This window comes from Leptopilina boulardi, unplaced genomic scaffold, assembly GCF_019393585.1.
Source record: "Leptopilina boulardi isolate dan_hultmark-lab unplaced genomic scaffold, ZJU_Lbou_2.1 LbouV2_342, whole genome shotgun sequence".
In the NCBI taxonomy this organism is placed as follows: Eukaryota; Metazoa; Arthropoda; class Insecta; order Hymenoptera; family Figitidae; genus Leptopilina; species Leptopilina boulardi.
The window spans coordinates 2,409,328-2,435,867 of record NW_026137910.1 but is presented as its reverse complement, the minus strand read 5'-3'; the positions used below and the strand labels follow the sequence as shown (position 1 = coordinate 2,435,867).

The 26,540-nt window shown below is 22.2% G+C and overlaps 4 protein-coding genes across 5 annotated transcripts in view; 2 read left to right on the top strand and 2 right to left on the bottom strand.

Moving 5' to 3' along the window:
- Nucleotides 1–1,044: 1,044 nt before the first annotated feature.
- LOC127286023 (rotatin) overlaps nucleotides 1,045–26,540 on the top strand; it is a 29,746-nt gene continuing 4,250 nt past the window's right edge. The window contains exons 1-23 of the mRNA XM_051312302.1: nucleotides 1,045–1,175; nucleotides 1,341–1,525; nucleotides 1,777–1,950; nucleotides 3,576–3,685; nucleotides 3,875–4,133; nucleotides 4,484–4,642; nucleotides 5,305–5,409; nucleotides 5,577–6,098; nucleotides 6,704–6,924; nucleotides 20,132–20,369; nucleotides 20,556–20,765; nucleotides 21,067–21,273; nucleotides 21,798–21,971; nucleotides 22,083–22,218; nucleotides 22,344–22,568; nucleotides 22,662–22,923; nucleotides 23,007–23,182; nucleotides 23,300–23,542; nucleotides 24,044–24,267; nucleotides 24,485–24,778; nucleotides 25,008–25,239; nucleotides 25,460–25,628; nucleotides 25,771–25,967. Coding sequence (XP_051168259.1) covers nucleotides 1,130–1,175; nucleotides 1,341–1,525; nucleotides 1,777–1,950; nucleotides 3,576–3,685; nucleotides 3,875–4,133; nucleotides 4,484–4,642; nucleotides 5,305–5,409; nucleotides 5,577–6,098; nucleotides 6,704–6,924; nucleotides 20,132–20,369; nucleotides 20,556–20,765; nucleotides 21,067–21,273; nucleotides 21,798–21,971; nucleotides 22,083–22,218; nucleotides 22,344–22,568; nucleotides 22,662–22,923; nucleotides 23,007–23,182; nucleotides 23,300–23,542; nucleotides 24,044–24,267; nucleotides 24,485–24,778; nucleotides 25,008–25,239; nucleotides 25,460–25,628; nucleotides 25,771–25,967 — 4,768 coding nt within the window. The 5' untranslated portion in view covers nucleotides 1,045–1,129. The remainder of the gene's footprint in view (nucleotides 1,176–1,340; nucleotides 1,526–1,776; nucleotides 1,951–3,575; nucleotides 3,686–3,874; nucleotides 4,134–4,483; nucleotides 4,643–5,304; nucleotides 5,410–5,576; nucleotides 6,099–6,703; nucleotides 6,925–20,131; nucleotides 20,370–20,555; nucleotides 20,766–21,066; nucleotides 21,274–21,797; nucleotides 21,972–22,082; nucleotides 22,219–22,343; nucleotides 22,569–22,661; nucleotides 22,924–23,006; nucleotides 23,183–23,299; nucleotides 23,543–24,043; nucleotides 24,268–24,484; nucleotides 24,779–25,007; nucleotides 25,240–25,459; nucleotides 25,629–25,770; nucleotides 25,968–26,540) is intronic.
- Nucleotides 7,477–11,203, bottom strand: LOC127286030 (jerky protein homolog-like). Its single transcript, XM_051312312.1, has 3 exons — nucleotides 10,820–11,203; nucleotides 9,431–9,906; nucleotides 7,477–8,442 (listed from the first exon to the last, which is right to left on the bottom strand). The coding sequence occupies exons 1-3, from the start codon at nucleotides 11,048–11,050 to the stop codon at nucleotides 7,599–7,601; spliced, it is 1,551 nt and encodes a 516-aa protein (XP_051168269.1). The 5' UTR covers nucleotides 11,051–11,203; the 3' UTR covers nucleotides 7,477–7,598.
- Nucleotides 12,358–17,153, bottom strand: LOC127286028 (jerky protein homolog-like). The gene is made up of 3 exons (XM_051312310.1): nucleotides 16,604–17,153; nucleotides 14,974–15,449; nucleotides 12,358–13,466 (listed from the first exon to the last, which is right to left on the bottom strand). The coding sequence occupies exons 1-3, from the start codon at nucleotides 16,967–16,969 to the stop codon at nucleotides 12,515–12,517; spliced, it is 1,794 nt and encodes a 597-aa protein (XP_051168267.1). The 5' UTR covers nucleotides 16,970–17,153; the 3' UTR covers nucleotides 12,358–12,514.
- LOC127286039 (uncharacterized) lies at nucleotides 17,300–19,473 on the top strand. Of its 2 annotated transcripts, none has more exons than XM_051312321.1 (2): nucleotides 17,300–17,544; nucleotides 18,580–19,473. In XM_051312321.1, exon 2 carries the CDS (start codon nucleotides 18,595–18,597, stop codon nucleotides 19,366–19,368), a length of 774 nt encoding a protein of 257 aa, XP_051168278.1. In that variant the 5' UTR covers nucleotides 17,300–17,544; nucleotides 18,580–18,594; the 3' UTR covers nucleotides 19,369–19,473. The 2 variants fall into 2 exon arrangements, with proteins under 2 accessions (XP_051168278.1, XP_051168279.1); XM_051312322.1 differs by having other exon boundaries at nucleotides 17,301–17,544; nucleotides 18,591–19,473.

The following is a 26,540-nucleotide window of genomic DNA, read 5'->3' as shown; positions in this document are numbered from 1 at the left end:
GGGTATTCGCCAAATTTTGCACATGTCTTTGGCTCATATTAAGGAATGTTCATGAATTTTTTCAGCTTAAACGGAGCCCGATAACAAGTTTAAAAATTAAAAACAAATTTAATTTTTTAAATAAATAAATTTAAAAAATTTAATTTTTTTAAATTAATTTTTTTTCTTAAACTTTAACATTTTCTGAGCAAAAAACGTATAAGAAATTTTTTGCTAGGACTAAAAGTGAAAAAGTTATGAATAATTGAAAAAAAAGTTGCACTAATTTTTTAATGCAAATATCTCGAAAAATAATAAATATTTTTTTTCAACATTTTTTTTACTCAATTAGACCCATAACCTCTACCCAAAAACGTAGTATAGAAGGAATCGTAGGATAGACCCCTCAATCTCACGTGGAATTGCTCATATTAACTTGAATTTAAAAAAACACAATATTTTTTAGATAAAACCTGAATTTTTGATTTTTTATTAATTCTTAAAATTTAAATCAATTTATACTTCATATATACCAATCGATTCGTTTTAATGCAGGGAAAAAAATTACTTCATTATATAAACTTGAATTTAAATAAACACAACATTTTTTAGCTAAAATGTGAATTTTTGATTTTTTAACTTTCATTAATTCTTCAAATTTTATCCAAATCTATTAAAACCTGTTAAAGATATCGTGTTTACAAAAACGACCCACACATACATACATCCGGACAATTGATCAGGATCTCATATAACATGTTTCTATATAGAGGAAAATTTGTTTTCACCATTTTTAAAAATTTTATAAACGAAAAGACTACAAAGCTTTCTCCACGAGGAAGCAAAAAATGGTTATTGATAAAAGAAAAATAAAAAAATTACTTTTTATTATAGTTTCAAAGAGTTAATAATACAATTCTTAACAGCAATTAATTTTAATCGAAACTACCTGTAATGAGATTCTTTTTCTTCTATTAGCAGAGATGGGTACGTAGAAAACCTCGAGTATAATACTGTACCACAAAACGATGGTAGCGCTCTATTCATTTGTAGTGAGTGAGTGTTGTTTGTTGTTTTGGCGGTCGCACAATTTAAAGCATTATAACCTCAATTAATTTGACATGTTTACAATTAGAAAATAATTATTAAAATGACTAATTATAATACAATAACAACTGTTCACGTCAAAAAATTAAGTATGTTTAAATTTTTTCATATTCTTTTCATTTAAATTTTTATTAAAAGTCCCATTTTTGTTTTATAAATATAACCTGTAAATTGTTTATATTTTTATTACGTCCTTTATTCCCAACAATTAATTATTATATTGTCGATAAATTTTAATTAACATTTCTCTTAAGGTCATACAATAGAGGAAATTAGATTAAGAGCTTTGGATAATATTATTTCCAAATTTAGTCTTGGTTTTGGTTGTGATTGCGATGCTGTCAAAAAAGAATTGGTTGTCAAACTTCTTAATTGGTTTTCGTTCGAAATCGTCCCCAGTCCGGAAAAAGTACTCGATTTATTGCTCGTTTTGATAAAGGTACGTATTTTACAAATAAAAAAATAAATAAATGATATAACTTTTATTCTTATTTATAATTTTAAATTATTCAAAAACTGGTTTATATGAATTTTTAAAAAATTTAAGATATTATTTACATTTTATTTATAAAATAAAAAAAGAAATACTCTTATATTCTTTTTTTCTAACTAGAAAAAATATGAAAATATTATTGTTAAAATTGAATTAAAATATAGGTAACTTAATTTTTTTTTCTTTAATTTGTACAGACAAATGGTTCGAGTTATTTGAATGCTTTTGGAAAATTACGATTTCAAAATGAACTTCATACTCTGAGAAAGAAAATTGGTGGCAAATGGCATGGTAAATTAAATGAAATTGAAGAAACTGTATTGAATTTAAAAGAAGATACGCCAATTGATTCTACTTCTAATGATATCAAGGTATTTATTTTAAATTCATTTGCTTTGAAAATCTGTAATAATTGTATGATATTTGTTTGCACAATTCATTACAGATTCTATGGAAAATATTAGAAAAACTTTTTAAAAAAATAATGTAAATTAATAATTATTTACTCACAGAATTTAAAAAATTAATTAAATAACTTTTCATCAAATATCGTCATATATTAAAATTATCAAAATTTGTTATCAATTTAAAAATTAGGCCAAATTTCAATATATTTAAATTTTAATTAATTAAAGCATTTATTGATTCAATTTTTTAAAATTTTAATCGATCCAATGCAATCTAAGTTTTAATTTCAATTTCAACTACTCCAACTTTTAATCAATTCTAATTTTTATTAGTCAAAAAATTAAAATTTTAATCAAATGCAAATTCAATCGATCGAAACTTAAAATTAACAAAATTTTATTTGATTTAAGTTATAATTTTGAAATTCTTTGAATTTTAATTTGTCAAAATTTTTATTGATTTAAGTTTAATGGGAGACATGATTCCCAATTTTGACCCACTTAAATTTAAATTATGAAAGATTTTTTTTTTCTTCTATGCATCATTTTTTTCATTCTATGCATTTGAGTCCTAAAAACATACAAGATGATCAAAAAACGAAAATTTTAATTTTTGACCATTTTAGAATTTTTATTTTTTTAAAAAAATTAAAAATTTTGAAAATGCATGCGAGAGGTTTTGAAGAATAATTAAAAAAAAAAGCGCGAAAAAAAATTTGACGATGAAAAATAATCAAAATTGTGAAAGAAGTTAAGGGGAGAGACAAGTGAAAGTTTAACTTTTCAAAATTTACGCCAATTTTTTTTTCTGGCATTATTTAACGTCTTAAATTATTCTAAATTATTGAAATTTGAAAAAAAAAAAAATTTTTTTGTCAATTTTTGAATTTGTATTTTATAGAAAAAATTGAAAATTTTAAAAACCCTTACCATTGATTGTTTAGAACCATAAATAAAGTACATAAAAAAATTAACGATGAAAAATAAAAAATAAATTATGGAAGAAGTTTTTTCTATGATAAAAAATTTTTTAAAATAATTTTCCACTATTTTATAACATTTAAAAAATTTTCTTTTAGATTTAATTTTTGAAAAAATTGAAATTTTTTAAAATCCTTACCATTGATTGTTTAGAATCATGAAAAAAAAATACGAAACTGAAGTACGCAACGTTTACAATAAACGATTTTTAAAGAAATAATTTTTTAAAATGAAAAATTCTATAATTTTTTGCCGAAAATTTTTTTTTTATAATTTGTTGATTAATTAAAAATACAAAAAAATATTTTTTAGGCAAAAAATTATAGAATTTTTCATTTTAAAAAATTATTTCTTTAAAAATCGTTTATCATAAACGTTGAGTACTTCAGCTTCGTAATATTAGGAACAGTAAATTATTAAATTCATAATTATTGTGATATATTTTAAATATGTAAAAATTAATAAATATCAAAGCTAACAAGATAGTAACTTTTAAAGATGTATTTTAATGAAATAAGTAAATAAATTATATTTCAATTCTCTATGGATAATTTTATATATTAAAATTAAATTTACTTTTAATAATAAAATTGAATTTTATTTCAAAGGCACCAAATTACCGTAATGAATGTGTTGATAGTAATGATTATCAGTATCAAAATGATGGACTCAAAATTCAAGACCAATACAATTCTATTCTTCCCTCAACATTAGACAAGTAAGAGCAAGGAAAATATTTTCGAAATCTACTATCAATAATTTATCATTAATTTGGAAATTTAGAAAATTTAATTAATTATTATTACTATTATTATTTACTTTAGAAACAAATATAATTAACAATTTAAATATTAATTAAGAATTTTAATTCATTTTTCTCGTTTTTTTTAAAAAAAAAAAAAACCAGTTCAGTACCATTTGATTTGACTTTGCAATGTGGAAGTGGAACGATAGTTTCGAAAAAAATTGAAGGTGGTATAAAGTGGTTGGTGATGCCCTGGCAACCATTAGTTCCTTCGGATATAGGTGTCTTGTCTGCAGTTGAGGAAACTCTAACGAATACACTTGAAACAAATCTTATTTTACATACTTGTCAATTTATCACAAATGTTATGCTACAGGATTTTCCAGCAGAAGTTTTTCTTCAAAGACCCTCGATAGTTTTGGTAAAATTCAATTTGTTTTAAAAATTATTTATTTTCATTTAAAAAAATTTTTTTTCGTCTGTAATATATTTTTTGTTGTAATTTTCTAAATTAACTGTATTATAATTAATTTAACATTTTAAATTTAATATTTAAATTTTTAAATTTATAAACTTATAATAATAATATTTATAAAATAAATTACATTAAATTAATATAAATAAAGTTATACAGTTATTTTTTTTATTGTTTATTGTCATCTAAGTTTATGATTATTAATTTAATTTGATCAGTTGTAGGTAAAAAGAAATGTAATTATGTTTTTGTTTTCTTAATAAATTAATGATAATTAATATTTTTTTTCTTTTCAGGTACTACATGCTTTACTTAATTCGAGCGATATTGACACTAATGTAAATTTAAAAGACGTTATATTGGTGGTGTTAAAGGCCTTGCACAAACTAACAAGGTCCCTTAGGTTTAGAATTTATTATTACTGCGATCCTTGCGTTGCAAATAGGAAGCAAAAGGTAAATTTTTAATATATTTTCTAAATAATTAATTGTCAATTTAATGACTAGTAGAATTTTATTAAATATTTTGATAAAGTTTTTGCCAATTAAATAAAAAATATCAATAATAAATAGTCAAATAATTGACGAATCATTTTTTAAATAAAATGTAAATAAATACAGGCCTCAGATTATGCAACTTATTTTAATAAGATGCGAATTTTTTTATTTATTTATTTTTTTTGAAGTTTATTTAAAAATTTATAAAACTTAATTATTTTCCGAATTAAATTTTTTTGACCATTAAAACTAAAAACATAGCCAAAATTTTAAATTCGATTAAATTGCTTAAATCAGACTTTCAAAAAGTTTTTAAAATGGAACTTTAAGAATTTTTCAAAAAAATTTGTCTTAGTTCGATTCTGAAATATTCAAAATAAATTTTTTCGATAATATTCTTATAGAATTATTCTTATTAAGGAATTAATAAAATAAATTTAATATCCGATGCTTGTTAATATAATAAAGAACATCTTTAATATTAATTTTTATTAAAGATTAAAATTATTATTAAAATTATTATTTAAAAATTTAATTTTTAGAATTATAAATTTGTGATAAATTCGTATTAATTTCTTTTTTGTCTAAATAAATGAATATAAAAATTTAATTTTCCACAGGAATTATCGAGAAATTTAGAGAGTAATAATTATGCTTCCTCTGAAGACAGAGACAGTCCAGACGGAGGTTTATTGGAAGCAAATTATCAAGTTTATCAATCGGCGGTGAGTTTTGAATTTTATAAATTTCCAAACTACGTGAATATCAATTTTTGTATTTAATTTAACGATTTATTTAATTAATTTCTTTTCTTTATTTAATAATAATTTATAAATACTTTGAAACATATAATATTTAAAAATAAAAAAGAACAAAATTTTTCCCTCTTTAGGGAACGAGTGACAGAAGTCACAGTGTAATTGGAAATGTGGACGAGTCAGTGTTACAACTACAACAAATGTTAATTCCAACTTTTTGCGTGGAATCATTGATGAGAGTAATTTCATTGTTGAGTCTTCCTGATGATCCAAAAAGGCAATTAAAAATTAATAAACACATAACTGATTTAAGTTACGAATTAATTCAACTATTAATACTAAGTGTAATGCCAAATATTTGGTTGTGTACCGATGGTGTTGCTCTAAAATTACAAGAAGAACTCAAGGAGATGTTAAAATTATTGAGCGAAGTGTCGGATTATTTTGGCAATTACAGCAATGTTGATCATTGTCGTATAACTTATTTACATTTAATCACTATTATCACAAAACTATTGAGTAATATCGTTCCACTTGAATTGGCCGATGTTATTCTACCGAAGGAATTAAAATTAACAATTTGCGTCGCTTGCATGGACGCATCTATTTATTTAATGTATCCATCGTTACATCTCCTGTTGCAAGATTATGCGAGGGTATGTGAATTTGACAAAAAGTTTTTTCTTAACTATTTTATTTGATTTCAATTAATTTAAAACAAAAAAATTGTTAATTTTTTATTTTATAATTTCATTGAAAATTAATAATTATGTAAATGGTTTTTTGGAATGAAAGTTTCAAATTCGAAAAAAAAACAATTTTTTTATTTCAATTATTTAACAATTTTTGAACTAAAATTCTTCACTAAATTAATTATTTTTAATAAATTTAATGAAATTTTTCACAAATTCAATTATCTTAAACTATTTTTTCAATTAAAATTTGTATGAAATTTAATAATTGTTTATAAAATTTTAAAAAAATTAGCAAATAAAATTACTAAAAATTTTTAATTCAAAATCACTTGAAATTTAATTATTTGCAAAATTTTTTATTATTTTTGTAATATTCTTCAAAAATTCAATTATCTGAAAGCATTTTTCAATTAAAAACTTTTGGAATTCAATTTTTCTATGTGATTTCTAAGAAATTCTTCATCAACAGAAATCACTAAAAATTTCTCTTATTATAATTATTATCTGAAATTGTAAATAAATAAATAAATAATAATTAAATTCGAATGTTTTTCTTTTATTTTCAGCAATTTTCTGGAAATGAAGAAGTGGAATGTATTAAATTATTAGACGAAACACGAACGATTATAAAATCAATGAAAGCCGCATTATTATTATTGAAAAGTTCTCCAGATGAATCACATGTGGAAACTTTAAAACTGATTTACTCTTCGAAATTGAGTCTTTCTTATCACAAAAATTTGGGACTAATTAAAGTCATCGTTTCCTTTCTACAACGATTAAATGAGTGAGTAATTTTTAACAATTATTTTTATAATTTACTAAGAAAAAAATATTGTTGAAAATATTAAAATTTTCTACAATTTCACATTAAAGGATACTAGAAAGTTTCAATATTTTTAAACTACTAAATACAATAGCAAATTATTTTAAATTACTAATTAATTTTTTCTTTTTATCCGTCTTTCTTATGAGTATTTAAGGGAAAGTGAAATTTTAGTTAATTTAAATTTAGTTTTTTTAGGGATGAAAATTTGTTTTCCAACATTGTTAAAAATTTTAAATTATGCTACAATTTTTGTCGTTCAATACAAAAAGTATATATATATATTTCTGCAGTTGAAAAAAAAAATTATAACAGTTTAACCGAATTGTTATTTAACTGAATTGCTATTTAATTCGTTAAAATAAAAATTCGATAAATTGACAATAAATAAAAACTGTTTAAAATAGAAAAAATTTAAATCAAAATAGAATTAAACATTCAAAATATTATATTTTCTAAAATTTTTAACTACTTAATTAAAATTAAACCACTTTTAAATGAAACGAAACGAACTTTAAATCATTTTCACATGGAATGTGAAATATTTTATTTTCTTGTTATTTAAATATAAATATAAATATATTTTCAAGTTGTACGCATAAATAAGATGAAAAATTAATTACAATTTAAAAATATTACGATTCGAAAATCGTATCTGAATCCAAAATGATTTCTTCTTTTATTATCACACTCTCTATTTCAATTGTGTCATTAAATCGCACGACATCACTGCTTGACGATGATAAATCACTGTCACTATTTTCCTTTATTATTTTCGTCTTCTTTTTTTTATTTCTAATATTAAAATTTTTAATATCACTGTTTGACAATCTCTCACTATTTACAAATTCATCACTCATATTTATCGTTTCGTTTTTATTAATAACAAAATTTAAAATATCATTGTCCGACAATGGCTCCCAGCCACAATCATCATCTTTTGATTTATACCAATTTAGACAAATCTCTTTAAGTACATTAACTGTGAAATTTGAACCATATAAAATTTGAAACAATTCATTGGTAATTTCATTGGGTAATTTCCATGTATCCTCAATATTAGTTGAGATATTATTCTCATCTGTTTGATAAGAATCACCCAAAATGCATTTCCAAACATTTTGCAGAGTTGAAAATTGTTGTGTATTCCATGCAATATTCAAAAGTTCAAAACAATCACGATAATTGAAAATTCGTAAAAATTCATCGACACCGTCTACACTATTGGCAAATGATAATAGGCGCTTTAACAAATTTTGTTTATAATATTTTTTTGTGAATGATATTAATTGATACATTGGTTGAATTGTGGCAGTTACGTTGGGATGTAAATAGATAACTTGAATATTCTTATTAATTGCATTTAATTCATCGCGCGATGGATGACATGGTGCATTGTCAAGAATTAGAAGAATTTTCCCTTTTGTTCCCGATTTACGTTGAAATTCTAAGGCATGTGGAATGAAAATCTCCTTGTACCTGAAAAATTATATATTAATTTTTTAAAAATATTTATCAACGACATTGATCGAAATCATAATCATTTAATTAATTGAATTTTGGAATTAATTAAATTTCAAGAAATTTGAAATTATAATTTTCACAAATTTGAATTGTTAAAAATTGTTTATGTATTTTTAACAATAATTGAGTTTTAGAGAATTTTTTTAATTAAAAATTTTTAAATAATTGACGTCACTGAAGTTCACAACGTTTATAATCAACAATTTATAAAAAAAAAAAATCTTTCTGTACAAATTATTATAAATTTTTGTCCCGTTTCTCAATCTACAATTTAAGAAAAAAAATTTTAGAAAAAAATTAAATATTATTTTCTAAATGAAAAATATATTTTTTTAAAATCATTCATCATAAACATTGTGAACTTTATAAAGCTAATAATTTCATTTTTGGTGTATTTTATTCAAATTTTTAAAAAAAATTAATTTGGCTAAGGACTTTAGTTAACATTTTTTTTGTCAATAATTAAATTTTCGAGGATTTTCCTTTGAATATTTTTTGAAAATAATTTGAATGGTACGAAAAACTTTATACAAAATTTCAGAAAAAAATTAATTAAAATTTTAGAAAATAAGTGAAATTTAAAATATCTGCAATCAAAATTTTCAATAATAATAATTATATTTTTGAAAAATTTATAAACAGTTTTTTCAATAATATAAAATATCTGAAAATTAAAATTAATTTCTGAAAAGCAATTTTTTTTAATTTGAAAATTATTTAAACAATTAAATTAACGTAATTATTTTTAAATAGAAATAATTCAATTTTAGAAGAGTTTCAATTAAAAGTTTTGACATTATTATAATTTTAATTTTTGATGAATTTATTCAAAATTTAGAAAAAATAAAGTTTTTGCAAAATTTGAATAATAATTTTGAAAATAATTAAATTTTTGAACATATTTAATTAAATTAAAATTAATTATAAATAATCTATAAATTACCATTGCTTGAATATAATTTTATCCATCCATGCACTACTTTGATTTGTATAAAAAACATCAATATTTTTTATCATTTTAAAACATCTAGCATTTTCAGTTTTCAATGATAAATCTTTTAAACATTCAGGTGTTTCTTCTTTTCCAATTAGTAATAGTGGAATTTGATTATTTCCAGTGGCATTGGCACAAAATAAAGTTGTTACACGATCTTTTATTATATCTTTGGCTTCTAAAATATCGTGACAAAATTCTCTTTCCTTTTCATGAGATAGAATACAAGACACCAATGTCCTCCAATAAATTCCCGATTCATCGGCATTGTACACATTTTCTAATGATAAATTTTCAGAAGCAATTTTATCTCTTAAATACATAGAAAAGTGTTTTGCATTTTCCGAATTGTTTAATTTGCCTTTTATTTCAAAAAGTTGAATACCATTTCTTTTTTTAAATTTATCCAGCCAACCGTAGCTCGCCTATAAAATTAGATTATCATTATTATACAATAATATCCATGGAATTAAATTTCCCATTGACCAATTTTACATTTAATCGAATTATTACTTGATTTATTTTTTATATAATCATATTTGAATTTGATGCAACTTTAATTTAACAAAATTTTTTATTTCACAAACTTTTCTTTTTTAAACGAAATTTCATTTGACAAATGCATTTTAATTTTGATCATATAATTTCTTTTCTTCTTTTTTTATATTAACGGAATTAAAATTTTCATATATTGGAGAAAACTAAATAAAAGCAACTGTCTTTTAAAATATTAATATTTAGAAAAATGAAAGTAAAAAAAAAAATGTTGAAAAAATTTAAGGAAAAAAAATTTATAGAAATTTAAAAAAAAATATTTAGAGGAAAAAATTTAAAAGAATAAGAAAAAGAGAATTTAAAGAAAATAATATTTTACGAATTTCCAAAAAAAAAAACGAGAGTTTGAGGGAAAAGTCGAGAATTTTGTTCTATTCGTAAAAATAAATTTTGAGAATTTAAAAAAAAGAATTAATATATTAAATAATACTTTAAGAATCTAAAATTTTTTTAATTTAATTTTTTGAGAATAAATTTAAAAATTATGTATCCTATATCCTTTTGATAAAAGTGTGCAAAATAATTAGAGCAAAATACTTTAAACATTTTCTATTTAATATTATATAGCTTTGAATTTATTTTTTACTAATTAATTATTATTTACACATACAATTATTATCAATGTTGCAAATTCACTTAATTTTTGTGAAAATTAATTGTAGGTTTAAAAATATAATACAGAATTTAATTGTAAAAAAAAGGGTAAAAATCTTGCGTATGTCAAAATATAAACATAACCTACAAACTTATTTATTTAGTTCAGGTATATATATTTCAACTTACTTTAAAATCGGGAGGACCATTCAGCATTTTATTAAATAATATTGCTTTTTCTCGAATAATTGTACGGGATAATGGATGAATATCTCTTCTTTGTTGAAACCATTTTATTAGAGCATTATCCAAATTGGGTGCGTACATGTGTTTCCATGATCTATTATAATGTTTATTTTCTCGATTTTTAAAACTCTCTATAATTGTCGACTCTGAATTTCTTTTTCGCTTTTTGTTCATATTTGAATGTAGACGAAAATAAAGTGTTCTGAATTTTATACATCGACCCTCGTAACGATAAGAAATTAATAAACAATATAATATTAAACTGACAGTTTACAACAGAACAGCAACAACAACTTTCTGTTTCTGTTCATTCATCGTCGCAGGAACAAAGTGCATTTGAAACGATGCGCACGCAACAATTTTCAGTTTTGGGAGAGGCCTGTGAAATTTCAATTCATCAAAATTTATATTATTGTTTATAGGGATGCAAATTTTCCAAAATTATTCTCTTTTTACGAATTTATTAATTAAATAGATAATAATTATTATTTATTTTTAATTTTTATTTTATTATTTATCTACGATCAATAATGAAAGTTTTCACACCTTGCGGGTAAATTAATAATTTTTTTTCTAGTGTAATTAAAGAAAAAATTTATTTTAAAAATCCAAATTTGAATCAAAAAATTGCAAGTCTCCGATTTTCACGAATTTTTCGACTTTTTTCAATCCGAGGCCTGAATTAAGAAAATTGGAAATTTTTTTTTTTATCAAAAAAACTAATTTAAAAATTTCTTTTTAAATTTAATTTAAATACCTAAATTAAAAATTTCAGTTTCTTTGAAAAAATGAATAAAATCAAATTTTGTATATTTTACAAGACGGTCTTTGGGTTTGATAAAATAAAAAATTACTTGCATTTTTCAAGAAAAAAATTAGTTTAGAAGTAATTTTCATTCTGTGGAAAATTAATTTTAAATTAAGTTTAAAAAATAATAAGCGTTTATTTATTAGATGTATGCAATTCAAATTTTTATAAAACATTGAAAATGACATTTTAAAAAAAAATTAATTACTATACTAGGAAAATATCTCCTTTTAATCTCACATTTCTCTTTAAATTTATCATCTTTTAAAAAATTTGGAAAAAAAATTTTGGTTTTTATACTTTCCTATACATTAAAATGTTTTTTATTCATCAAGAAAATGGGTGGTCTCAAAATTTTCACCGGTATAGTGTAATTTAAAACAACTTTAAAGCATTTTGGTTAAGGAAAATATATATTTAGATTTTATTCTATTTTTCCCCTTTTTCCAAACAAAATTTCCCCTATTCCCCCCTTTTTTTTAGCAAATTTTATGCAGTGAGACCTGTTATTTTAATAACTTATCGCAAAAAAAAAAAAAAAAAAATTGTAAAAAGTCAAGAAAAAATTCTTTTTGATAAAGTAAAGTCAAGTGAATTTTGAAACAAAAAAGTGGTGGGCACCCTGAGAAAATCATATAATTTCAAAATTTAGTAAAATAAGCTTATAACAAACTTAACTTTAAATTATTATATTTTTTAACAAAATTAATATTATATATACACAATTTAATTTTTATAATAATAAATGTAGAATTTTATAAATATTACATTTCAACACTAAAAATTAAGTGTCGCGTAGATTCTTCTTTTTTTTTTTAGAGGAATAAAATTTATTCTTGACTAATAATACTCTGTACTTCTTCCAAATACTTGAGATGTTGCTCAGAAATATTTCGCGACGATTTCATCCAATTTTTCAATATTACTATACTGTCATAAGCCTGTTCAGTTGTTACATGTTTCGATTCGATAACTGTGTCAGAATCCAAAATAATTTCCTCTTTTATTATCACATTTCTTATATCATTAAATTGCTGTTCACTATCACTGTCTGTGTTTTTTTCTTTTAATTTTGTCACAACATTGTCATTTGTAGAATTAAAATTATCACTATCATTGGCTGATAATCTCTGATTATTGACAATTTCATCTCTTATTTTTTCCTCCTCTTTTTCATTAATGACAAAATTTAAAATATCAATGTCCGACAATGGCTCCCAGCCACAGTCATCATCATTTATCGATTCATACAAATTTCGACAAATTTCAATTGATTTTTTCATTGTAAAATTTGAATTGAACAAAGTATGAAATAATTCGTAGGTAATTTCGTCGGGTAATTTTACCATATCCTCAACAGCAATTGAAAAATTGCTTTCATCTTTTTGATATGCATTATCTAATATAAATTTCCAAACATTTTGTAAAGTTGAAAATTGTAACGTGTTCCATGCATCATTCAGAAATTCAAAACAATCACGATAATTGAAAATTCGTTGAAAATTATTGTCACCATTTTCACTATTGGCAAATAATAATAATAGACGCCGTAACAAATTTTGTTGATAATATTTTTTTATAAATGATATCAATTGATACATTGGTTGAATTGTGGCAGTTACGTCGGAATGTAAATAGATAACTTCAATATTCTCATTAATTGCATTTAATTCATCGCGCGATGGATGACATGGTGCATTGTCGAGAATTAGGAGAATTTTCCCTTTTGTTTCCGATTTACGTTGAAATTCTAGGGCATGTGGAATGAAAATCTCCTTGTACCTGAAAAATTATATATAATTTTTTGAAAAAATTAATCAACAACGACATTAATCGAAATCATAATTAATGTGTTCATCTTATAAACTATTAATTATTAATATTTTCTAAAATTATATTTATATTTTGAAATATTATAAAATCTCAATTTAACACAAACGGTTAAAATTTAAATTTATGTAGAAAAATTTAAATCTAAGGAATTAAATGTAATGTAAATAACAAAAATTTTGTTGACAAAATTCATAAAAATTTATAAGAAAAACTTATTAAATTTCTGATTTAAACAACAAATTGACATATTTTAATTTTTGAATATTTACACTTTAGATTTTTAGAAATAATTGAATTTCAATCAATTTTAAATTGCAATTTTTGTTAAATTTAAATTAATGGAGATTTTTTTTAAATTACAGACAAAAATTGAATTTTAAAAAATGTTTTATTTAAAATTTTGTTAAATAATTGAATTTTAGAATTAATTAAATTTTAAGAGATTTGAAATTATAATTTTGACAAAGAATTGTTAAAAACTATTTATGAATTTCTAAGTTTTAGAGAATTTTTAATTAAAATTTTTTAACTAATTTACGTCGGTGAAGTTCACAACGTTTATGATCAACGATTTAGAAGAAAAAATATCTTTCTATAAAAATTATTATAATTTTTTATCTGAAAAATTTTTTGTTACGTTTCTTGAACAATAATTTTCAAAAGAAAAATTTGTAGCCAAAAAATAAATTATTATTTTCCAAATGAAAAAACATTTTTTTTTTTTTTTTTAATTATTATTGATCATGAACATTCTAAACATTATAGACGTAATAATTTAACTTTTGGTTAATTTTTTTAAAATCATTAAAAATGATTAATTTGACTAACGACTTTATTTAACATTTTTTTTTGGTGAATAATTAAATTTTAGAAGATATTCATTTGAAAAATTTTGAAAATAATTTGAATATATGAAAAACTTTATACAAAATTTAAGAAAAAATTAATTTTAATTTTTGAAGAAAATTGAAATTTCAAATATCTTTAGTCAAAATTTTTAATAATAATAATAATTATATTTTTAAAAAATTTATGAACAACTTTTTTAAGAATAAATCAATTTTATGAAAATTAAAATTCATGTATTAAAAGCAATATTTTTAATTTGATAATTGTTTGAATAATTAAATTAACGAACAAAGTTATTAAAAATTTCTGAAAATTATGTACTTTGACCTTTAAATTTTCTAAGAATTTTAATTGCAAAATATATAAAATAATATTTGAATTTTTTAAGTATTAAAAAATCGTTGTTTTTTTAATAATATACAAGAAAAAATTTAGGTTTAAATAGATTAAGAGTTACTACGTTTAAGGTGAAACGTTGAAAAAATTAATTTTTAACCTTATAAAGGAAATGAATTATTTTTGCAAAATTTTTTCAAAATACTTTTATGTAATAAAATAAATTAAAGGTTCAATTATTAAAGAGATTTATAAATATTCTATGAATTACCATTGCTTGAATATAATTTTATCCATCCATGCGCTACTTTGATTTGTGTAAAAAACACCAAAATTTTTTATCATTTTTAAACATGTAGCATTTTCAGTTTTCAATGATAAATCATTTAAACAATCAGGTGTTTCTTCTTTTCCAATTACTAGTAGTGGAATTCGATTATTTCCACTCGCATTGGCACAAAATAAAGCTGTTACACGATCTTTTATTATATCTTTGGATTCTGAAATATTGGTACGAAATTCTTTTTCTTTTTCCTGAGAATAAATGCAAGACACTAATGTTCTCCAATTAATGCCGGATTCATCAGCATTATAAACATTTTCCAAAGGAATATTTTCAGAATTAATTTTTTCCCTTAAATAAATAGAAAATTGTTTAACACTTTCCGAATTATTTAATTTGCCTTTCAATTCAAAATTTCGAATTCCATTCCTTTTTTTAAAATTGTCCAGCCAGCCATTGCTTGCCTATAAAATTATATTTTATTTATTTTTATATATGATGTATTTCACGCCAAAGTGTAAGTCCATCTGCAATTGCATCTCCGATTTTTTTGAGACTTTCTTTTTTCTTTTAGTACTAATTGAGACTAGCTTCCATGAATTTTTTCAAATTTTTTTTAGCAAACAAAGCTGAAGTACGCAACGTTTATGATAAACGATTTTTTAAGAAATAATTTTTAAAAATAAAAATTCTTTAATTTTTTGCATAAAAAAATTTTTTTTATATAATTTGTTGATTAATGAAAACTACAAGAAATATTTTTATTTTAGGCAAAAAATTATAGAATTTTTCATTTAAAAAACTTTTTTTCTTTAAAAATCGTTTATCATAAACGTTGCGTACTTCAGCTTCGTTTTAGCAAGCCGTTTTCGAGTTATGGAATTTTGAAAATTGGAGAATTTTCATGACTTTTAATTTTTGAATGCTCATAACTTCCTTAAAAATGCATCAATTTTAAAAGTATTTTTTTTCAAAATGTGTGTTTTTAAACGTACTTTTCAACAAAAAAATATAAAATTTTTTTTAAACGATATTACTATCAAATTTTTGAGTTTTAATGATAAAAAGTTATGTTTCTCATTTGACGTACTGATAAAATTTATAATTAATTTCGTTAAAAAAAAACTTTTTTTTTTGGTAATACTGCATCAAATCTTAGGTTTTTCAACGCAATTTTTGTAGATATAAAAATAAAAAATAAAAATAAAATAAGTCACGTTTTAATACACATAATTATGAGCCAAAAGTTTTGAGCGTTCAAATGAACAAAATTTTTTTTGCAATTTCTTTAAGTACGAATTTTATTACAAAATATTGTTTTAAGTTTGAACGTTAAAAACTTTTGGCTCATTACTAATTTAAAATTATGTGATAAAATATCAATTTAAAAAACTTCGAAATTTTTTTTAAAACCAGAAAAAACCATAGTCTTGAACTTTGTTCGCAAATTTTAGTGTTCACTCTATTATTATTATTCCGACATTATTTTGGTTTACTAATTTCTTTTATATATAAATTGTAAATTTAAAAATAATACAAATTTAATTTATACTCTGAAAAATGGTGTATCAAAACATAAACATAACCTTTAAATATACAAATTGTCATATTTACTTACTTTAAAATTGGTAGGACCATTGAGCATTTCATTAAACAATAGCGCCTTTTCTTTCATAATTTGATTGGATAATGAATTTAGATATCCTCTATGAATATCTCTTTTTTGTTGAAACCATTTTAATAGAATAACCTCCAAATCAGGGCAATTGAATTGTTCAGATAAATTTCGGTGTTCATTTTCTAAATTATTAAAACTCTTTAAAATTTCCGACTCCTTATTCAATATTTTGTAATAGGACGTTGAATCTATATTACATTCTTGTAAAATAATATCCATACTGACACCTTCTTTTATTTTCTTTAAAACTTGAACTTTTTTTTTCGTATCTAAATAAAATCTTCTTCGTTTATGGCTTCTAATCATATTTGCAATTATAAGCAGACGAACAATAGAATGTTATAGATTTTAATACATCGACACTTGTTAATAAATAATTAAGTAGACAATGGTATAAACAAAAAATATTATAGTAAACAAAGGAATCCTTCACTCGTGGTAGATTTTAGATTTTTTTACATATTATTTTAAACGTGATTTAAAACATCACTGACAAATCCTAACCTAACCCTTCGCTGTCTGTTAGCTATCCCCACCACTAGAAGCAGGTGGTTTACAACAATAATAAAATCAGTACCGTACTGAAATTCTCCACCGGAATAAATGAATAATATCAAAACATAACCTTAATCATGATAATATATATTATATAGTCGCAAGCAACTGATTATTTGAATGAAATAATTTTTTGTTCAGTGTGTTTATGTATACAAAATAAATACTAAATAATATTTTTACTTGTTTTCTCAATAAAATATTTGCAAAAATACATTGCTTATTGCAATATTTACAACGATAATTTGATTGCGCTAATCATTTTCTGCATAAAGAGTGATTTAATATGAAGTGAAGCCGAGAAATATTTCATCCAAGTGCATTGAGTAAGTATTAATAATAAAAAGAATTGTTTAATTAAATATTAAAAATTTACATTACATATTATCCATAATTACATATAAATATTTTTCTACATAAAGTTCAACAAATTTTTTATACAGTTAATGTCAGAATAATTTAATTTAAAATGTGGTTATATTAATTATAAAATACAAAGTTAAATAAATAAATAAAATCTTAAGATTGAAAATTGATGAGCAAAAAGTTTTGAACGTTCAAATGAACTAAATTTTTTTTGCAACATTTTTAAGTACGAATTTTAATAAAAAATATTGTTTTAAATATCTAAAAAGAAGTTAATAATTGTTTAATTTACTGTTTCGGCGCCAATTTTAAAATTGACCAATCATAAACTGTCAAGAAAATTGTAATTGGTCAATTTTTAAATTGGCGCCGAAATATTTCTGTCATTTGATTATTCGACCATTTGTAATGTAGGATAAATGAAAATTCTAAGTTTTAAGATTTATATTAAATGACATTTTTTGTTTATAAAAATTCGGACAAATGAAGATTTGGTTTAATGAAAATTCTGTCATTTAAAAATTCAACTTAGACGAAATTCTGTTTAATAAGAATTCTGATAAATAAAAATTGGTGTTAAGAAGAATTCTTTTGAATAAAAAGTGTGCTAAATGGAAATTGTGTTGAAAGAATCTTTTGTTAAATAAAAATTTGATTACTTAGTAATTCTGTTCAGTTTAAATTCTGGTTAATATAAATTCTATTAAACATTAATTCGAAAAATACAAATTCGAATAAAATAAAATTATATCTAATAAAATTCTATAAAATGAAATTTCTAAATGATTCACATTATGGAATAATCATGCGCCCCCATAATTTTGCATCTTCATATTTATATTTAATTTAAAATTTTGAACCATAAATAAATTATTCTATAATTGCTTTTAAGTTTCCAGTTAAAATTAAATTTACATTTAAATATTTTAAGTTTATGCACATGCTTAATATTCAACCAACTTTTTTCTTGAGTATATATAATTAATTTTTTTTAGTATTTTCACAGAAAAATGGCCAATAAACAAGAAGAAAAGATATGCTATCTTTGCGACAAAGTATTGCTGCCAGCTGACTTGAGAACTGTTGGAGAACGTTCTCTTTTGACGATTGTTGCTGCCAGTCTCAAAAGGAAGGACAAAAAGCACCAGTTCCTAAAGACTGTAAAATCTCTGGATATTCACAAAAATTGCCAAACATATTATGTAAGGCAGCGGAATATTGATGCGTCATTAAAGGCAAAAAAGGAGTCTGCTGATAAAAAGCGAAGGCAAAGGTTGGAAACAAAAGACTTCAACTTTTCTTTACATTGTTTCTTCTGTGGTAAGAATGCACATAAACAACTTCAAGAAAACCCTATAAAATTTGTTAGGTCTATTAACACTAGACAAAATATTTTGGATAAAATATCGAATAGAAAAGCTAACGAACAATTTCATGAATTTGATGAAAATGTGTTTATGCGATTGAACAATGTGAATGATTTATGTGAATTAAATGCTCGATATCATGCTCGTTGTATGAAAAAATTTTACTATTCTCCTTCAAGTAATCCAAAAGTTCCGCATATGGGCGAAAAAATGAGTACAGTTTTGCAGCATATAATTAATGCAATTTATGAAAATGAAGAGGAGTGTCAGTTTTCTTTGAAAAAAATGTTAATTACAATTGATGGAGAAATTCCGCGCATTGATAGAATCAAGTTGAAATTACAGGAATTTTTGGGTGATAACATTGAAATGTATACAGAAAAAAATGAAACGACTATTTGCTTTAAAGACTGTTAGATATGAAGTTGTGAATAATTTTTGATGAGAGTGACAACGAATTGAAAATGTTAAATTGTCCTACATTTAATTAATGTAATAAAGTAAATATTTTTATTATTCATATTTCATATGATATAAAACAGATTTTTTATTTCAAATTTACCTCAATTTAATAAAAAAAAAACGATAAACCCGATCATTCATTTTCGAGAAAATTAACATTTTTTTTATATAATGGAATTTAGAACCTAATTTTATCGATTTATAAAGTTTAGAAACGAAATAGTTTATTTTGCAATAAATTATTAAGGAAAATAAAAAATTTTTTTAATTAATTTTGATTATTTTTGTAAACGAATACCGGATTTGAATTCGCGAGAAAAAGTTACCCCAGTTTAAAAAAAGAAAAACTAAAATTGGTCCATTTTCAGCACATATATTTCTTTCATATCATTTTTATTTATAATTTTTAATCACTCTAATTTAATTTTCCTCAAAACTAATTTTAATAAAATATTTGTATAACCTAAAATTTATTTCTTACAATTATTATTATTTATCCTAATTTTTTCATTTTTAAAAAAATGTCATTTATTCCAATTAACAATTTATCAAAATGTCAATTTAATAAAAAGTTTTAGAAAATTCGAATTTTCTAATTTATCGAATTTCGAAACGCTCGAATTACCAAAAGATCGAATTTATAAATATATTATTTTAATTTAATTATTGTTCGTTTTGTTAAATTAATTCAATATAATTTCTTACTGTAATTTTCTAGATACAAACTTAATTCTGATGATAGGAAAATTGCAACAAAATTAACGGCTGGATTATTTGCTTATGCAGATTTAGAAATTCAATGTTCCATGTATCAAGAATGTTATTCGGCTGTTGTCTCAATTTTAGGTGTTGAATTCACAAGAGATAAACGAAGTTGGGAAAATTTGGGATTTTTATTTGAACCTTTAATAATGACTGAAATAATTTGTCATGGCGTAACACACGAGAATGAAAAGGTTTTTTTAATTTAATATTACAAATATAATAGTAATATATATTAATATTCTAAATATAATAATAATTATTAATTATTATTTGAATATAAAATATATTATAAAAATTTTTAATTAAATATCAAATATATAAAAATCATATAAATATATTTAAAGTAAAAATAATGAATTCACAAAATATTTTTCTAGATAAAAAATATGGCGGAGGAAATGTTAGTGTATATTCTCAAGGGCAAAATTCAAATGGGTGAAACTGGTTGGATGAAAATTTTAGAATCCATTGTTCCTGTATTGCCACTTTTGCAATGTTTTTGGAACACTGAAACCCCATTGGGACAATGTGTTGTAAAAATGATCGATCCTGATATTTCCAATGATATTCAACTTCCTTATATTGAGGTGATTATGCAATTTAATATAAAATTATTTTCACAAAAATATTTTTTTACTAATAAAAAAAAAGTAAAGTTTCAATTATTTTTGTTTTATTTACATGATTCATTCATATTTTTCATCTGTTAAACTTCATTTTTACTAATTTTGATAATTTAATAAAATTACTTTTCTTTTCCATAATTTTTTTACACTCTTTTTTTTGTGAATTTATACGTTATACATTTCGTTATTTAAAATATTGTAAAAAGTTTTTTTCGAAATAAAAATAAATATTTAAAAATTTTGACACTTATTTCTTTTGCAGGTTTTAAAGGGTAATTTGAGACTTCTTTTTTCCCCTGATCCGGAAGTAAGAGAGGAAGCAGTTTGTCGATTAATTTGGTTACTTGGGAAAGAAAACGGCTCCACTCAGAAATTACCAAGATTGTCCTCTTTGCACGGATTGCCATTGAATTCTCTTTGTATTTTTGATCGAATTGCTCCGTTTAAAAGACCCGACGGAAGTTATCAAGTAATTTACAATTCCCATAGTCATAGATAATTTTTTTTTTATTTCTTTAGATTCTCAACTTCTTAATTTTATTCTTTCTTTTTTTAATTATTTTTTTAGATGTATTAAAATTTTTACTATTAAAAATGATTAAATTTTGAATTTTACTGAAAAATTTTTAAAAATGAAAATTGTATTAAAAAAAATTTAATAATTTAAATAATTAATTTATTATTTAATTAAATCATATTGTATTGATTAAATAATGAATTATCCTAATTTTAAAAGAGTAAAAAATTTTAAACGTTCAAATGAACGTAATTTATTTTGCAACTTTTTTAAGTACGAATTTTACTACAAAATGTTATTTTAAATATCTAAAACGAAGTTATTAATTTAATAATTGTTTAATTTTACATTGTCATCATAATTTTTAATAATTTATATATATTTGAAAAAAATATTTCGTTCATTTGAACGTTCAGAACTTTTGACTCATAATTTTAAGTTGATATTTTGATTTTTGTTTTAAATCACTATTTTAGAGAAGCAGTTTAATGTCCGTTCTTGATATGCTAAAAACAACGAGCGTTGAACCAAAAATAAGAAAATCGGCTTTAATTCAAGTTAGTGTAATGATGACTGATGTTTCTTTACATAAACTTTTCATCGCTGAAAATGGTTTAAAGATAATATTGGAAATTTTTGCGAGTGCATTGGTAATTGTTAATTATTCATTGAAGATATTCTCAATGTTTCTATATATGGAAATATTTTTGAATAAATTAAATTTTCAAAAAATTAATTATCATTAAAAAAAAAATTTTTAGGTTGAAAAAGATTATTACAACTATCCAGATTCTGTTATACCAATATTGACAATTTTACGATTGGTTTGCGCATCAGAATCTTCAATTCGTCGGGAATTATCCACTAGAATTGATTTATATTTCAATATTCTCCGAAGTAGGTATAAAAAAATTTTTTTGAAAAGAAAAAATTATTTTATTTAATAATTTTTTTTTTTTGGGGGGAAATAAAAAATAATTTTGTTTATTTTGTTAAAATTATTCAACTAACTTACATTTCAGGTTTATTTCTTTTTCCCAATAATGAATCTGTGAAAGTTGATGCATCTCAACTTTTGTGTCTACTTGTTTACAATGAATTTATAATAAGATTGGGCGAAAAATATGTGGATAAAAATAATCCACTAAATATTTCTCTACCATATTTAATAGTGAAGAAAATGAAACTTCCATTTGTGTGTAAAAATCATTGGAAATCGAGTATTCATCGAAGATCTGACGTTGCTGGTAATTCTCGAAATGTTTTTTTTTTTTTTTTTTAAATAAATTTAATATATTTTCATATTTTATAAAAATTGAATTAATTTCTATGCATTTTAGTTCTTCATGGCAGTAATAATTTGGCAATTAGTTTTGTGAGAATATTTTGGGCCTGGGAATGGAATGGTGGACGTAAAATTTTATGGAAATCTTGGAATGACGTGAACGATAGTGAAATTGCGGAAAAATTAATGATACGAGAATTTGAATTCACTTCACTTCAATTTAGTTGTGCATTTTTTCAATCTCAACAACAATTGCGTAATATTCAAAATTCCACAACTCACGATGGAGTGTCCTGTGCGCTTGATTATTTAACAATGTATTTAAAAAAAAAAATATTGTAATATTTTCAAGCAAAAAAAAAAGAAATCAACGAAAATAATTTTCTTTTTTATTTTGCAGGTACGTGAAATTATATCATATGATGACATATGAAAATTTAGAGGACATGAGTGATTTACCATGGGGACAATCGTTTGAACGTTTTTTACTTTCTCATCCTGCAAGTAGAGAAGATTGTGAACTTTTTGTTAATGTTTTAAATTTTCTCTACGTCTACGTGAATCAAATTAAAAATGGTATAATTTAAAATAAATGAAATTTCTAAAGATTTTTTTAGCATTATTATATTTTAATTTTTAATTAAAAATAATAAAATTTCATTTTAATTTAGAAAAAAAAATCTTCACTTACAGGAAAAACTGGATGGCTTTGTAAAATAATGAAAAATATGACAAAATCATTGTCAGATTTATTGAGAAGTTTAGATACAGCCAATCAAGATGTTCATCAGTCGGTTTTGCGATTAGCGAGATCATGTTCAGCGAGTGAAGAATATGCAATTGAAGATGATGAATCGCAGGATTCTTGGATTAATTTCATTGAACTTGTTGTATCTAATTTGTGTTTTGGTGATCAGCAACATTTTTATAACTTGGGTGAGTTTCTCTCTCAATTTGCATGTATTTTATACTACAAATATTAAAAATTAATAAAATAATAATTATTAATTTATTAATGATAACTTTAATGTAATTATTATTAATATATTAATAAGTGAATAAATTTATAAAAAGTATATAAGTTGAATAAATTAAAATTCGTTATTCATAATATTAATAATAATTAAAAATTTTTTTTTCTTTCTTGATTATTTTTTCTCTTTCCTCTTTAATTTGTTTTTCATTTCGCCTTTTTTTGTTTGTTTCTTCATTCATTTTTCCATTAAAAATGTTTAATCGAAAAGCATTACAAAAACTGTTTTCAGTTAAAAAAATTCTAATAATTTTCATAAAAAAATATTTGTTTATCTTCTAAATCGTTGATATCGTAAACGTTGTAAACTTCATCGATGTCCTCTTCTTTCTTTAACTTTCTATAGTAATTATTTCTATTCTTAGAATTAAATTTAAAAAAAAAATTCTTTTCTTTATTTTTAGCGTATCTTGATTGGCTTTTGACGTGTTTAACATATTTAATTGGCAAGTGCCAATGGCACGGTCATAAAAAAGTCCTAATAAGTCTTGGAAATGCGTTGATAGAACTGATTATCTCTTTTCATGGTGCGGGAACCGTCAGTTTTATGGGACTCTCAATTACAAGAAATTCAATAATTTGCTTGAATCATTTACTTCATCAAATGCAAATTAATTTAACTAAAAGTGTAAGTTAGAACATTTGTTTTTAGTTTATTAATTTTTTTTTATTCAATTTATTCGTCGTGATAATTCAATTAAAAAGAAATGAATTCAATTTGATAATTCAATTATAAATGTATAATTAAATTTTTATTTTTAATTCAATTTTATAATATATATAGAATTTAATTTCATATTATATTCTTATATATCGTGATATTTGCATTGTTTTCTTTTTCTCAGTCTTGGACAACTTTTTGGTATGAGGAGGGAAGATCATTGAGTTGGTTACCAATGTTGTGGAAAAATAGAGATCCTTTAGTACGCGCATCAGCCTTTCAATTACTTGCTGGTTTAATTAGTGGAATGCATACAGCTTCACAGCTTTTAAGTGCCGTTGTTCTTGCTCCAAGTGAATTATGTCACTCTCTCATTTATTGCATAACAAATCAAAAAGAATGTTGTATTGTTAAAGAGGAAGCGTGCATTGCATTAAGTAATTTGATTAAAAATTGCAATACATCCGCTTATCAATATGTAAGTAAAATCGAATAAATATTCAAATCTTTTTTTTTTTTAATCAAATATGTAATTGAAATTTATTACATTAAAATTAAATAATTTAAATTTTTACATTAAAACTAAATAATTTAATTTTATTATTTATTATTTATTGGCCCCAACATTTATACCTAAGTTTGTTAATCGAATGAAAATTGTCAGCTTCTTTGGGAGAAGAAAAAATTAATTTTTCTATAATTTTTAGGTGGATTCTTTAAAACCAAATGCAATAATTATTTACATTGAGCAAAGTAATTTTTACTATGAAATAAGTGCTCTTTGTTCAAATTGCTATGTGCGCGCTACTTTAGATCCTGAGGCATTAAATTTTCAACAAAATGAAAGTTCAAAAACACAATCAGCCGAAAGTTCGAGTCTTTCATTGGTACCTAGAGCTATTTCATATCTTTACAATTGTCCAGAGGATTTACAAATTCGTGAGTATTGTAGTTTTTTTTTTTTTTTTAATTTCAATGAAATTTATTATTTTTATCTTAAATTTATTGACTTTTAGAAATTTAGATAAAATTCCATTTTGTTTTAAATTTAACAACAACAAAAAAAAAAGTAAAGAAATAAATAATAATAAATTTATTTAAATATTAATTTATCTTAAAATTTAATTAAATTAATTAATACTAATAATTATATTAACAGTTTCTTTGAAAGACTCGGAAATAATGGATGAAGAAAATTACCATCATTTTGTAGCAACTCCATCTTTAATTTCTTCACTTTGCAATTTACTGAATAGTTTGATAATTGTTGGAGAACACGAAATCATACAACAAATTTACGAACATTCATTAGACAAGTATTTATTCAGGTAAAAAAAATTTCCTTAATTTAAAATATGACGTTAATATTAAAAATTTTATTAATTTTTAATTAATTAATTATTATTATATTTAAAATACTAAATTAAAATTTTCAAAAGAAAATACGTATATTATTATTTTTTTTTTTAGTTGCTTTAAGGAAATTCCAAAAAATATCGAGTGCAAGAAAAGTTTGGAAAATTATTGTGATATTTTGGAAATGTACACGAGTCTTTGTACAGTATTGACAAATTGCATTACTCATAGCAATGAATTTGCGTCAGTTGTTTCATTTTCACCAGATTCCATTTATCTGCTTCTTTCGTTTCTCGATAAGAAACTTTATTGTAAGTATCAATTCATTGTTTTTCAGTAAAAAAAAAAATTTTTCATTCATTAAAAGAAACATTTTTTTAACATTTATTTATTTTTATAAACAGAACAAGAATCTCGATTTTTTACCATAAATGATAATTTTTTTAGAAAACGAAAACTTTTTCGATTTTTTTTCAATTTTATTCATTCTAATTCTTTTTATCTTTTTTAATCTTTTTATTATTAAAAATTTTCGTTCTAAAAGCGAATTTCTCTCAAATTTTCATTTTTTTTTATTCATAAATTTTATATAATACATATTTAATTATTTTTAGAAACTAGTAAAAAATTCTCAATTTTCCCGCAATTTCTCCTTTTATTCTGAAAATTTCTAAAATTGTCGCTTTTTCCATACTAAAGATATTTTCCTTTAAATTTAATTTCTTTTCATTTTTTATAAAATTCTCATGTTTTTTATTTCTCAAATTCTCTTAATTGGAATTTCTAAAATTATCTATTTTTCTTTCAAATTTTTCCGTCTTTTTATTTCCATATAATAATTATTATGATTTTTTTTTTTTTTTTGAAATTAATATTTTATGCAC

Bases quoted from the DNA above. Each gene is read 5' to 3' on its own strand.
- LOC127286030 (XM_051312312.1), bottom strand. From the start codon at position 11,050: ATGAACAAAAAGCGAAAAAGAAATTCAGAGTCGACAATTATAGAGAGT. The intron at 9,907-10,819 runs GTAAGTTGAAAT...CTAATTTTATAG, and splicing joins ATGGTCCTCCCGATTTTAAA to GCGAGCTACGGTTGGCTGGA. The intron at 8,443-9,430 runs GTAATTTATAGA...ATAATTTTTCAG, and splicing joins AAAATTATATTCAAGCAATG to GTACAAGGAGATTTTCATTC.
- LOC127286028 (XM_051312310.1), bottom strand. From the start codon at position 16,969: ATGATTAGAAGCCATAAACGAAGAAGATTTTATTTAGATACGAAAAAA. The intron at 15,450-16,603 runs GTAAGTAAATAT...ATAATTTTATAG, and splicing joins ATGGTCCTACCAATTTTAAA to GCAAGCAATGGCTGGCTGGA. The intron at 13,467-14,973 runs GTAATTCATAGA...ATAATTTTTCAG, and splicing joins AAAATTATATTCAAGCAATG to GTACAAGGAGATTTTCATTC.
- LOC127286039 (XM_051312321.1), top strand. From the start codon at position 18,595: ATGGCCAATAAACAAGAAGAAAAGATATGCTATCTTTGCGACAAAGTA.